This window comes from Pseudophryne corroboree, chromosome 5, assembly GCF_028390025.1.
Source record: "Pseudophryne corroboree isolate aPseCor3 chromosome 5, aPseCor3.hap2, whole genome shotgun sequence".
NCBI classification, from domain to species: Eukaryota; Metazoa; Chordata; class Amphibia; order Anura; family Myobatrachidae; genus Pseudophryne; species Pseudophryne corroboree.
This window is the reverse complement of record NC_086448.1, coordinates 268,039,669-268,053,131: the sequence shown is the minus strand read 5'-3', so window position 1 is coordinate 268,053,131 and position 13,463 is coordinate 268,039,669. Positions and strand designations below refer to the sequence as shown.

Here is a 13,463-nt window from a genome sequence, read left to right as displayed (position 1 = left end):
TTTAGCATAACAAGCCTAATGGTTATTGGGTGATGATGAGCAAATCTATAAAGCTTAAAATAGCAGGCCACAATTTTTGTTTTTACACTCCTTTAGATCATGTTGGCTATGTTGTTTATCTCACAGAGAATGTCTCGCTGCAACACATCCCATAGACTAAGTGAATAAAACAAATAAATGTACTTTGCCAGCAATTTACATGATCATGTAAGGACTATGGTGGATGGTACACACACAAAAAATAGAAAGTGTGATAAAATGATGACACAAAAGGCAACCTGCCACCCTATGGGATATTATCCCAAGCCCAAGATTGCAAATGCACAGCCATCTCCATATAGACATACAATCTAAGTTCCTGCCCGACATATTGCTTTTTAAAAATATTTAGATATTAACTCTTTAAAAAACAAACCAAAAAAAAAACCCAAAAAAAACCCATGGATAGGTCTTTCAGCGATCTAAAATAATTATGACACATACAATATGATTATTGAAAATCCAGCTATGTCACATTAGCGGTCTAGTGAGAGACTTACAGGCAAAGAGCTACGCACAAATCCTGTCTCGTCTTCCACTGTTCTGTTGTGTTCATGGGAGGCAATCAATAATGCACTTTGGACATTTAAAATCTATACTAGTACTGGGTGAGAAATATTGCCTTGTGAGGATTAACAATTCCTTTCAAATGGTATGAGTGTTTGGTTGAACAAATCACAGTAACTAAGAATTTACAAGTGACATCTAATTATTGGAGGCACTTTCCATAGTTCTCAAGGGGTGTATAACTTACATTACTCCTCCAAATCGAACAACTGATTTAAGATGTAATAGATTTAGATCAATTTGTTTATCCAACATGCTTCAATGACGTCACAGGTTCCTAGTAAGTTAATAAGCCACATTATCCTAAATAGCTGCCTTCACTGTGTGTGGACAGTAGGTGTACTTCGGGTGATCGGCCATAAAACAACTAGGCTTCATGTATTCATAATGAACTAGAACATTTTATTTTTTAAATATTTATAAATGGAATAAGGGCTGGAGATAGGCAGCGATCCCAAGTCAGTCTTCAATCTACAGCAGAAACACTAGTGCGACTGGTATTTAGCAGTTCTCATTGACAGATATTTGGAAATGAACAAGCTGTTTGACACTTCTTAGAACCCTGCAACATGAATAAAGTCCTGAGAAACGCCAGGAGCTAGTTACTTACCAGTATACATAAAAATAATAGCTTCATAATACAAGATAAATAAAAACAGTATGTCAGACTTTTGTGAAAACAAATTAAACACCTACCAACTGCAGGAGCATCATATTCATCCCCAAGCAGTATCTCTGGAGCAGAATAAGCCAGTGAGCCACAACTAGTTGTCAACTTTTTTCCAGGTTGGAACTTGTTGCTGAAGCCAAAATCAGTTAGTTTCACAAGTCCCTGCTTCTCAAAGAACACGACATTCTCTGGCTTGAGGTCCCTGTGCACTACATGCAACTTATGGCAGTAAGATATAGCATGAACTATCTGAGCAAAGTATTTCTTAGCCAAATCTTCACTGAGACCTTCCTCATGCTTCATGATGTAATCATACATATCCCCTCCATCTCCAAGCTCCAGAATGAGATACAATTTGGTCTGTGTGTCAATCACTTCATATAGACGGACTATGTTGGGGTGTTGCACCAGTTTCATGCATCTGACTTCTTGGAAAAGATGGCCGGTAGCAAGAGAATCTAATTTGGTCTTGTCAATTACTTTCACAGCTACCTTTTCCCCTGTAAAGACATGACGAGCAAGCTTGACAACTGCAAAATGCCCTCTGCCCAAAGTCTTATCCAAGTCGTAAAGTCCTGCGATCTTCCCATCATATCCTCTCTTGAAGCCAGCCATGCTGTTCCAGAAACCTTAAACGTTGTCTGCTAGGTGTTTCTCATAAGAGAATATCCGAAGCTTGCAAGGAATGCATTTTCACAACTGCCAAGCACATCTGGAAAACAAAATCCAAAATACATTACATATGAAGTTTGGATTCAAACAATATTTAAATGCTCCTCTAGAAAGCGAATTAGGCAAAGATGTAACTACAGTAATATTTAATTTACATTTAGTACTACTTTAAAAAAAAGGTCATAAGTAGCTGAAAGGCAAATAAATGCAGAGAATGTCTGTACAATATGTTGCTACCCCAAATTTAAATTGACAAGATGTATTTCCTGCCCTAAAGCTACATGTTTCCAGAGATTATGTATATTTATTAATCATGCATTAATTATGTTCCATGGCCCTAAAAGTGCATATATTTTCATAATTGTAGCGTATGATTTTATTGGGATCTACCCTTCAAGCTGGTAATAAAATCAATGTTGTCTGTTCCATGAAAAAGATGACGGATTACTACAGTGTACTAGATTAGGGAACTTCATTCAAAAAACAAACATAAAAAAAACACTTTACCATTAAACGTCCCAACTCCTTCCGCACATTTGTTATGTTAACAAATGGGTGCAAAAAGTATATATTGTATTGACGATATACACAATAATCAGGATGAATTGTGTGTACACTGATACACTGAATGTGCATACAAATAGGCATCTTGACAAGCTCTAAAAGTAAATTATAAGGTTAGAAGCAGGGCCGTCTTTTCGCATGGGCTCAATGGGCTCTTGCCCAAGGGCCCCATGAGTAAAAGGGCCCTAGGCTGATAGCTGAGGGTCCCTTATTTCCAGGGGTACCAGATTTTTGAAAATCGGCCCTGGGGAACCGGAGATATCCGATTTCAAAGCAGTGGTCCCCATCCAAGCCTGTTAATTGTTTTTCCCAGCCAGATTTCTCTGGTCCTGTCCGACTTAAGGGCCCTACACACTGGCCGATCCGCCGCTGACCCAGGAGGAGTGAAGTTACTTCACTCCCCCCGTCACACGGCTCCATAGAACTGCAGGCAAATATGGACGAGATCGTCCATATTGGCCTGCATGCACAGCCGACGGGACACCAGCGATGAACTAGCGCGGACCGCACATCGTTCATCGCTGGAGCCTCCACACTGCGCGATATGAACGTTATCTCGTTCATTAATGAACGAGATTGTTCATATCGTGCAGTCATGTCGGCCAGTGTGTAGGGCCCATTAGAGTTTTTCTGAGGATATACTCCAAAATCTGGGACTCTCCCCTTTCAGTGGACATGGGCAGCTTGTCTGCACTATACCCAGAACCAGAGATATCAGCCTTCAAGCAGCTGGTCCCTGCTCCAGCTCCACACACCTAATATGCAGTTTTAATTTTTTGTTGGTGGATTGCACCGACTCCTGAACTGTGATCCCCAAGTCCCCAGTACCTCGTGAAAGGTGGGACTCTAGTTTTTTTTTTATCCCATTAAAGCTAAGAAATCTATTTCCAGGAACTGAAGACATCTGCAGTAAAGCAAGCTGCCCTGACCCCCGAAAAATGATGAATATTGAGCACACTCCACTATCCACCCCTCCCCTGTGTATTAAACACCCCATACCACCCTGCAAGTCATGTACCAGGGCCCCTTCATTCAGCGCAATGCCCCCTTCTACAGTTTAGCGTTCTCCTTCCCGCCCCATTTGTGCAGTAAAGGCATAATTAGCAGAAATTATTTCTCCAGGTCCTACATGCTGAGCGAAAGATAGAACCCCCCTACCCCCCGCGGGACATTAAAGCTGCCGCTGATAGCACCCCTACCGATGATGGGTGGGTAGGGGCCCCAGTGCATTGCTGTGCCCAGGGGCCTACACTGCTGGTAAGACGGCTCTGGTTAGAAGATAAGAAGACAAGGTTCGTATGTGTTAAAACACACACACACACACACACACACACACACACACCAAGCATGTTGGATTCTTTTGGTCTCTATAATAAGGTACAATAAGTACCAACCAAAGAAGAATTTTTATTCAGATCAATGCTTGTCTGTTCTCTTCAAATAAGAAGCTCTGGTAACTCAGTCTGTGTTTAAATGAAGTATTGCTGTATTGCACTCGGTGAACAAAAGTAATCATTAGCTAAGATTAATTAATGTTCGTTCTGATGAGTTTCCTTCAATGATGAAAAACAAAATAAAAATAATCATAGCTATCGTTACAGAGTAATGATACAAGACGGTGCTTATGGTGTTATATTTTGGAACTGAATATTCGTATGATACTTAAAAAGCAGTATTATTCATTTATGAAAAATACTTAATCCAGCATCCTAGGATAAAAAAAAATAAAAAAAAGCACCAAACATGCCAACTTCGAGTAGTTTTTAGATGAACATTTTATTGGCACACAAAATACATTTTGCTTCAAACACTGGGGTCTATTTACGAAGCCTTGGATGGAGATAACTTAGACAGAGATAAAGTACCAAGCAATCAGGGTTTAACTGCCATGTAAGAAAAATAAGAATTTACTTACCGATAATTCTATTTCTCGGAGTCCGTAGTGGATGCTGGGGTTCCTGAAAGGACCATGGGGAATAGCGGCTCCGCAGGAGACAGGGCACAAAAGTAAAGCTTTCCGATCAGGTGGTGTGCACTGGCTCCTCCCCCTATGACCCTCCTCCAAGCCAGTTAGGTACTGTGCCCGGACGAGCGTACACAATAAGGGAGGAATTTTGAATCCCAGGTAAGACTCATACCAGCCACACCAATCACACCGTACAACTTGTGATCTAAACCCAGTTAACAGTATGATAACAGCGGAGCCTCTGAAAAGATGGCTCACAACAATAATAACCCGATTTTTGTAACTATGTACAAGTATTGCAGATAATCCGCACTTGGGATGGGCGCCCAGCATCCACTACGGACTCCGAGAAATAGAATTATCGGTAAGTAAATTCTTATTTTCTCTATCGTCCTAGTGGATGCTGGGGTTCCTGAAAGGACCATGGGGATTATACCAAAGCTCCCAAACGGGCGGGAGAGTGCGGATGACTCTGCAGCACCGAATGAGAGAACTCCAGGTCCTCCTTAGCCAGGGTATCAAATTTGTAGAATTTAGCAAACGTGTTTGCCCCTGACCAAGTAGCTGCTCGGCAAAGTTGTAAAGCCGAGACCCCTCGGGCAGCCGCCCAAGATGAGCCCACCTTCCTTGTGGAATGGGCATTTACATATTTTGGCTGTGGCAGGCCTGCCACAGAATGTGCAAGCTGAATTGTATTACACATCCAACTAGCAATAGTTTGCTTAGAAGCAAGAGCACCCAGTTTGTTGGGTGCATACAGGATAACAGCAAGTCAGTTTTCCTGACTCCAGCCGTCCTGGAACATATTTTCAGGGCCCTGACAACATCTAGCAACTTGGAGTCCTCCAAGTCCCTAGTAGGTGCAAGGCACCACAATAAGCTGGTCCAGGTGAAACACTGACACCACCTTAGGGAGAGAACTGGGGACGAGTCCGCAGCTCTGCCCTGTCCGAATGGACAAACAGATATGGGCTTTTTTGAGAAAAAACCACCAATTTGACACTCGCCTGGTCCAGGCCAGGGCCAAGAGCATGGTCACTTTTCATGTGAGATGATTCAAATCCACAGATTTGACTGGTTTTAAACCAATGTGATTTGAGGAATCCCAGAACTACGTTGAGATCCCTCAGTGCCACTGGAGGCACAAAAAGGGGGTTGTATATGCAATACTCCCTTGACAAACTTCTGGACTTCAGGAACTGAAGCCAATTCTTTCTGGAAGAAAATCGACAGGGCCGAAATTTGAACCTTAATGGACCCCAATTTGAGGCCCATAGACACTCCTGTTTGCAGGAAATGCAGGAAACGACCGAGTTGAAATTTCTTTGTGGGGCCTTCCTGGCCTCACACCACGCCATATTTTCGCCACATGTGGTGATAATGTTGTGCGGTCACCTCCTATCTGGCTTTGACCAGGGTAGGAATGACCTCTTCCGGAATGCCTTTTTCCCTTAGGATCCGGCTTTCCACCGCCATGCCGACAAACGCAGCTGCGGTAAGTCTTGGAACAGACATGGTACTTGCTGAAGCAAGTCCCTTCTTAGCGGCAGAGGCCATAAGACCTCTGTAAGCATCTCTTGAAGTTCCGGGTACCAAGTCCTTCTTGGCCAATCCGGAGCCATGAGTATAGTTCTTACTCCTCTACGTCTTATAATTCTCAGCACCTTAGGTATGAGAAGCAGAGGAGGGAACACATACACCGACTGGTACACCCACGGTGTTACCAGAACGTCCACAGCTATTGCCTGAGGGTCTCTTGACCTGGCGCAATACCTGTCCCGTTTTTTGTTCAGACGGGACGCCATCATGTCCACCTTTGGTATTTCCCAACGGTTTACAATCATGTGGAAAAAACTTCCCGATGAAGTTTCCACTCCCCCGGGTGGAGGTCGTGCCTGCTGAGGAAGTCTGCTTCCCAGTTTCCATTCCCGGGATGAAACACTGCTGACAGTGCTATCACATGATTTTCCGCCCAGCGAAAAGTCCTTGCAGTTTTTGCCATTGCCCTCCTGCTTCTTGTGTCGCCCTGTCTGTTTACGTGGGCGACTGCCGTGATGTTTTTCCCACTGGATCAATACCGGCTGACCTTGAAGCAGAGGTCTTGCTAAGCTTAGAGCATTATAAATTTACCCTTAGCTCCAGTATATTTATGTGGAGAAAAGTCTCCAGACTTGATCACACTCCCTGGAAATTTTTTCCTTGTGTGACTGCTCCCCAGCCTCTCGGGCTGGGCTCCGTGGTCACCAGCATCCAATCCTGAATGCCGAATCTGCGGCCCTCTAGAAGATGAGCACTCTATAACCACCACAGGAGAGACACCCTTGTCCTTGGATATAGGGTTATCCGCTGATGCATCTGAAGATGCGATCCGGACCATTTGTCCAGCAGATCCCACTGAAAAGTTCTTGCGTGAAATCTGCCGAATGGAATTGCTTCGTAGGAAGCCACCATTTTTACCAGGACCCTTGTGCAATGATGCACTGTTTTTAGGAGGTTCCTGACTAGCTCGGATAACTCCCTGGCTTTCTCTTCCGGGAGAAACACCTTTTTCTGGACTGTGTCCAGAATCATCCCTAGGCACAGCAGACGTGTCGTCGGGATCAGCTGCGATTTTGGAATATTTAGAATCCACCCGTGCTGTTGTAGCAGTATCCTAGATAGAGCTACTCCGACCTCCAACTGTTCCCTGGACTATGCCCTTATCAGGAGATCGTCCAAGTAAGGGATAATTAAGACGCCTTTTCTTCGAAGAAGAATCATCATTTCGGCCATTACCTTGGTAAAGACCCGGGGTGCCGTGGACAATCCAAACGGCAGCGTCTGAAACTGATAGTGACAGTTCTGCACCACGAACCTGAGGTACCCTTAGTGAGAAGGGCAAATTTGGGACATATAGGTAAGCATCCCTGATGTCCCGGGACACTATATAGTCCCCTTCTTCCTGGTTCGTTATCACTGCTCCGAGTGACTCCATCTTGATTTGAACCTTTGTAAGTGTTCAAAAAATTTTTTAGAATAAGTCTCACCTAGCCTTCTGGCTTCAGTACCACAATATAGTGTGGAATAATACCCCTTTTCTTGTAGTAGGAGGGGTAATTTAATTATCACCTGCTGGGAATACAGCTTGTGAATTTTTTCCCATACTGCCTCCTTGTCGGAGGGAGACCTTGGTAAAGCAGACTTCAGGAGCCTGCGAAGGGGAAACGTCTCGACATTCCAATCTGTACCCCTGGGATACTACTTGTAGGATCCAGGGGTCCTGTACGGTCTCAGCGCCATGCTGAGAACTTGTCAGAAGCGGTGGAACGCTTCTATTCCTGGGAATGGGCTGCCTGCTGCAGTCTTCTTCCCTTTCCTCTATCCCTGGGCAGATATGATCTTATAGGGACGAAAGGACTGAGGCTGAAAAGACGGTGTCTTTTTCTGCAGAGATGTGACTTAGGGTAAAAACGGTGGATTTTCCAGCAGTTGCCGTGGCCACCAGGTCCGATGGACCGACCCCAAATAACTCCTCTTCCTTTATACGGCAATACACCTTTGTGCCGTTTGGAATCTGCATCACCTGACCACTGTCGTGTCCATAACATCTTCTGGCAGTTATGGACATCGCATTTACTCTTGATGCCAGAGTGCAAATATCCCTCTGTGCATCTCGCATATATAGAAATGCATCCTTTAAATGCTCTATAGTCAATAAAATACTGTCCCTGTCAAGGGTATCAATATTTTTAGTCAGGGAATCCGACCAAGCCACCCCAGCTCTGCACATCCAGGCTGAGGCGATCGCTGGTCTCAGTATAACACCAGTATGTGTGTATATACTTTTTATGATAATTTCCAGCCTCCTGTCAGCTGGTCCTTGAGGACGGCCCTATCTATAGACGGTACCGCCACTTGTTTTGATAAGCGTGTGAGCGCCTTATCCACCCTAAGGGGTGTTTCCCAACGCGCCCTAACTTCTGGCGGGAAAGGGTATACCGCCCATAATTTTCTATCGGGGGGAACCCACGCATCATCACACACTTTATTTAATTTATCTGATTCAGGAAAAACTATGGTAGTTTTTTCACATCCCACATAATACCCTCTTTTGTGGTACTTGTAGTATCAGAAATATGTAACACCTCCTTCATTGCCTTTAACGCGTGGCCCTAATAAGGAATACGTTTGTTTATTCACCGTCGACACTGGATTCAGTGTCCCTGTCTGTGTCTGTGTCGACCGACTAAAGTAAAACGGGCGTTTTAAAACCCCTGACGGTGTTTTTGAGACGTCTGGACCGGTACTAATTGTTTGTCGGCCGTCTCATGTCGTCAACCGACCTTGCAGCGTGTTGACATTATCACGTAATTCCCTAAATAAGCCATCCATTCCGGTGTCGACTCCCTAGAGAGTGACATCACCATTACAGGCAATTGCTCCGCCTCCTCACCAACATCGTCCTCCTCCATGTCGACACACACGTACCGACACACAGCACACACACAGGGAATGCTCTGATAGAGGACAGGACCCACTAGCCCTTTGGAGAGACAGAGGGAGAGTTTGCCAGCACACACCAAAAACGCTATAATTTTATATAGGGACAACCTTATATAAGTGTTTCTCCCTAATAGCATCTTTATATAGATATTTATATCGCCAATTAGTGCCCCCCCTCTCTGTTTAAACCCTGTTTCTGTAGTGCAGTGCAGGGGAGAGCCTGGGAGCCTTCTCTCCAGCCTTTCTGTGAGAGAAAATGGCGCTGTGTGCTGAGGAGATAGGCCCCGCCCCTTTTCTGGCGGGCTCGTCTCCCGCTATTTAGAGAAATCAGGCAGGGGTTAAATATCTCCATATAGCCTCTGGGGGCTATATGTGAGGTATTTTTAGCCTTTATATAGGTTACATTTGCCTCCCAGGGCGCCCCCCTCCCAGCGCCCTGCACCCTCAGTGACTGCCGTGTGAAGTGTGCTGAGAGGAAAATGGCGCACAGCTGCAGTGCTGTGCGCTACCTTTAGAAGACTGCAGGAGTCTTCAGCCGCCGATTCTGGACCTCTTCTGACTTCAGCATCTGTAAGGGGGCCGGCGGCGCGGCTCCGGTGACCATCCAGGCTGTACCTGTGATCGTCCCTCTGGAGCTTGATGTCCAGTAGCCAAGAAGCCAATCCATCCTGCACGCAGGTGAGTTGACTCCTTCTCCCCTCAGTCCCTCGCTGCAGTGATCCTGTTGCCAGCAGGAATCACTGTAAAATAAAAAACCTAGCTAAACTTTTTCTAAGCAGCTCTTTAGGAGAGCCACCTAGATTGCACCCTTCTCGGCCGGGCACAAAAATCTAACTGGCTTGGAGGAGGGTCATAGGGGGAGGAGCCAGTGCACACCACCTGATCGGAAAGCTTTACTTTTGTGCCCTGTCTCCTGCGGAGCCGCTATTCCCCATGGTCCTTTCAGGAACCCCAGCATCCACTAGGACGATAGAGAAATGTTATGTATCTCAGTTAAATGTTCAAGTTACTGTTTGCACAGTGATGGCATGTTTGCTACCGCTCTCTAATTCTAGAACACTTGATGCTAAATGACAAATATTCCCATACATTGGTTCAAATCCAGGAAAGTCTTCAGTGAAGCCACATTGTTGGCATGTGCAGCTTCTAGATAAGCCCTTGTCGCTTCATAATTAGGTACACAAAATTTTAACTTTCACACAAGCGGTTGGGTTCTTAAAAGCTACACTGTAAACCCAAGTTTTGAGATCAATTGGCTAATAGTTGCAGACTGTAACAAAAAGCCGGAGCTACCAATCTAGTGTTACTCATTTTATTTTGAGGATTATATTCTGGTGTATTTCGATTGGTGTGTGAGCACTAATATAGGAATACTACCTTCATTCTATATTATTTATTAAATACACACAGGGAGTTGAGGTAATAATGGTAAAACTTCCACAAAATGCAATAGGAAAAATAAAAAATAAAAAACTGTGCCTGTTTTGACATTAGCCATGCCTGGCCAGACTAGACTAAACCAGTTTACAATCATGGAACAAAAAAAACAAAAAAAAAAGTTTGCAAAATAATAACTACTTGTATACTGAAATGCGTTCACAGCTTTTAAGTAAAGCAAGTCACCTCTTTTTGTTATTTTATCGTAAAACAGAATGGCCAACTTCAATATGTAAACAGTGGGGTAGGAATCTGGCACCGAGGCAGTTAACTGAAGTTTTACTAGCTGTAAAACAGGGAGAATATATACAGACTGCTGACACAGAAATGCAATTGACTTAAGAATTCATATCATCCTGTTTAACTGCTATTTTTACATTCACTTCATTCTTCCAGAGTCAAAGCATCTGCGTCTTCTTTGCAGAGTGGGCGGCTATGAACCTTCCCATAGGAAGCAGAGAGCTAGATATAGATATATATATCTATACACACACTGTATATATATTTAGGTGCGGCAAATGTACAAAAGATAAACCACCATGAATTAAAAGTATCCCGCTACAAAACATTATACATTCATATCTACATACACATCTTTAGCTTAGGTTTCATGTCTTTGCAAGTAATAGCTTGTGTCATGATCCCATCATTGTACAGCATACGTATTGTCAGTGCTTTATAAATAAAAGATTATACATGATAGTACAAGATACTGTAGTACATCCTCTTACAATAATTAAGCATTCACCTCAATAGACGTAACATTTGCAACTCACGGAGGTCTATTGGCCTAGCTCTCCAGGATCATCAGCACACAACCACCTATTTCCTCTCAGATTATTTTTTTTCTAATTTTGGCTTTGCACAATGTGAAGTTCTTATATTTATAGAATGTAAGTTTCATTACCTGGTACTAAATATTAGCTATGCTTCTACTTTAAAAAAATGTTAGACGATTCAACCACGTTCATGACAAATGTCACTTATATAGTAGTATAATCGTAACAGAAATTCAGTAACTGCAAGTTCAAAAATGTATTAGCCTGTTGTATCAAGTGAAAGGGACACAAAGTAGTTATGGCAATAGTAAGGAATAATATCTTCATGGCTCCTAAATATTGTTCCAGACAATTTCCTATAGGCTGCAAGGGAGCATATGTAATATGGTCAGAGAACGGCCGGCATACCGCAAACTCGGACCCTACTACATATGCCCCCATTTTTTTTTTTCCTATCTGGACCACCTGTATACATACACACTTAGGCCAATAACCAATTAGCTGCAGTTATTTATCACAGCTAATGGATTCGGCTGGGACTATCTAATTAGCCCCAATAATACAAAAGGAAAAAAGAAAAGAAGACTTCTTTTCTTTTTTCCTTTTGCATGTTTCAATACTGACTCTGGGTGCACCACCAAATCGAAGATAAATTAGAAAACCGTTGTTTTCTTCTCTTATTATTGTATTTTGGTTATTACATTATCCACTTTATACTCTACCATTCTCCTGTGCGGTATATCCCTGATACATGACTGTAGCCCCAATAATACCCATTTCACACAGAAAATGAAATTACCGGGTGAAGCAGTTCTACCCAGCAAGTTGCTGGAAAATACGGGTCCTTTTGCTGTGTGAAGGGATCAACCCGGGTTGTAATTCCCAGGACTTCGACCCAGGAATTCACCAGGGATGGAGACCCGGGAATTTCGACCCAGGCTGACCCTTCCACACTGAGGAAATACCGCTTTGATCCGCAAAATTACCAGGTAGAAATTCTTGACCCGGTAATTTGCTTCTCTGTGGGAAAGGAAGGGGGAGGGGCAAGGGGGGGGGGGGGGGTGTCAGACAGAGACCGGCAAAACTATCCATCATTGAAATGCCAGGTAATTCCCGGGATTTCTGTATGAACAGGGGCACTTATCAGGGGGTTATACTTCAGGTTACTCTGGCACCTGAAGCATAATCTGTGATAAGCAGCCATCGGAGCTGCGATAACACATTGGACTGGGAATTTATACCGCATCCCACATGTTATTGCACGATTGTGGGGCCTTTTTTGCCCAATATAAACGGCCTATAATTGGATAGTGCAGTAACCACCGGTCAAAAATCAGGCTGTTTTTTTATCATCTGAAAAAGGATTGCACCTAACAGGATACCGGCCATAGTATAGGTTTACTTTTCTCAATACTGCAGATTCCAACTCGCTAACAGTGTGGGTACGACAGAGTGAACCTAAAGTTGGTAGTAACAGACGCAATACTACCTGGGGATGGAGTCTATAATAAGGGCTATTTATAGTTTATTTATGAAAAAGTGACTGTGAAACATCACAGGAGGCCAGCAACCACCCTGGTATATGGATGGGAATTACACCAATGTGAGATACATTACTGCCTCTTAAAAATCAAGTGGGCAAGACTATAATCAAAAGGTAGAGTAACATGGTATACCTAGAAGCAGGCGAGACCTGCTGAGTTGTGTTAAGTAGAGAAGAGTAACATTACGGAAGAGACATTACAGTATGTACGCTTTGGAGTGAGATTTTTCTTAAAAAAAATAAAAAAAAGGAAAAAGGAAGAGTAGTACATAGAACGAAAAAACACCCCAAACCTATGTATGAAGTAGAAGGCTGAGGAAACGGTTACTAAAATAAGTCAGCTGACCATGCACATATAAAGCAGGCTGCAGGAAGGATTCATTTTATCTATAGTACTTCATATGTTTGACATTCAGCCAGTTTTAAATCTGCCATCCGCTATTAACCCTGAATGTCCATGCAGCTTGGTATTTACAAAAAAATAAAAAATAAAAATCTATACATTGGGATCACAAAAACACTTTTTTTGTTTTTTCTATTTAAGGACGCATTGAGAGATCATTTAGGGTGACCACAATACAACATTCTTCCAAACACTAGTTCAGTGAGGGGGTGAGGCGGCACAGATGTCAGTGCTGTCAGCAGAAATGACAAATGAAAACACATGACTAAAGAAAGGGAAAACCTACTGTTTTCAAAGATGATCATCACCTCTCTTTTTCTATTTTACATCACATAGGGGGC

General features: G+C 43.3%; 1 protein-coding gene across 2 annotated transcripts in view; it reads right to left on the bottom strand.

Moving 5' to 3' along the window:
- Positions 1-13,463, bottom strand: part of SNRK (SNF related kinase) — a 114,549-nt gene that overhangs the window by 47,140 nt on the left and 53,946 nt on the right. The window contains exon 2 of one of the 2 annotated variants that reach the window (XM_063922316.1): positions 1,303-1,988. In XM_063922316.1, coding sequence (XP_063778386.1) covers positions 1,303-1,891 — 589 coding nt within the window. In that variant the 5' untranslated portion in view covers positions 1,892-1,988. Of the gene's footprint in view, positions 1-1,302; positions 1,989-13,463 lie in introns of those variants that run through there. The other variant, XM_063922317.1, reaches the window with a different exon arrangement.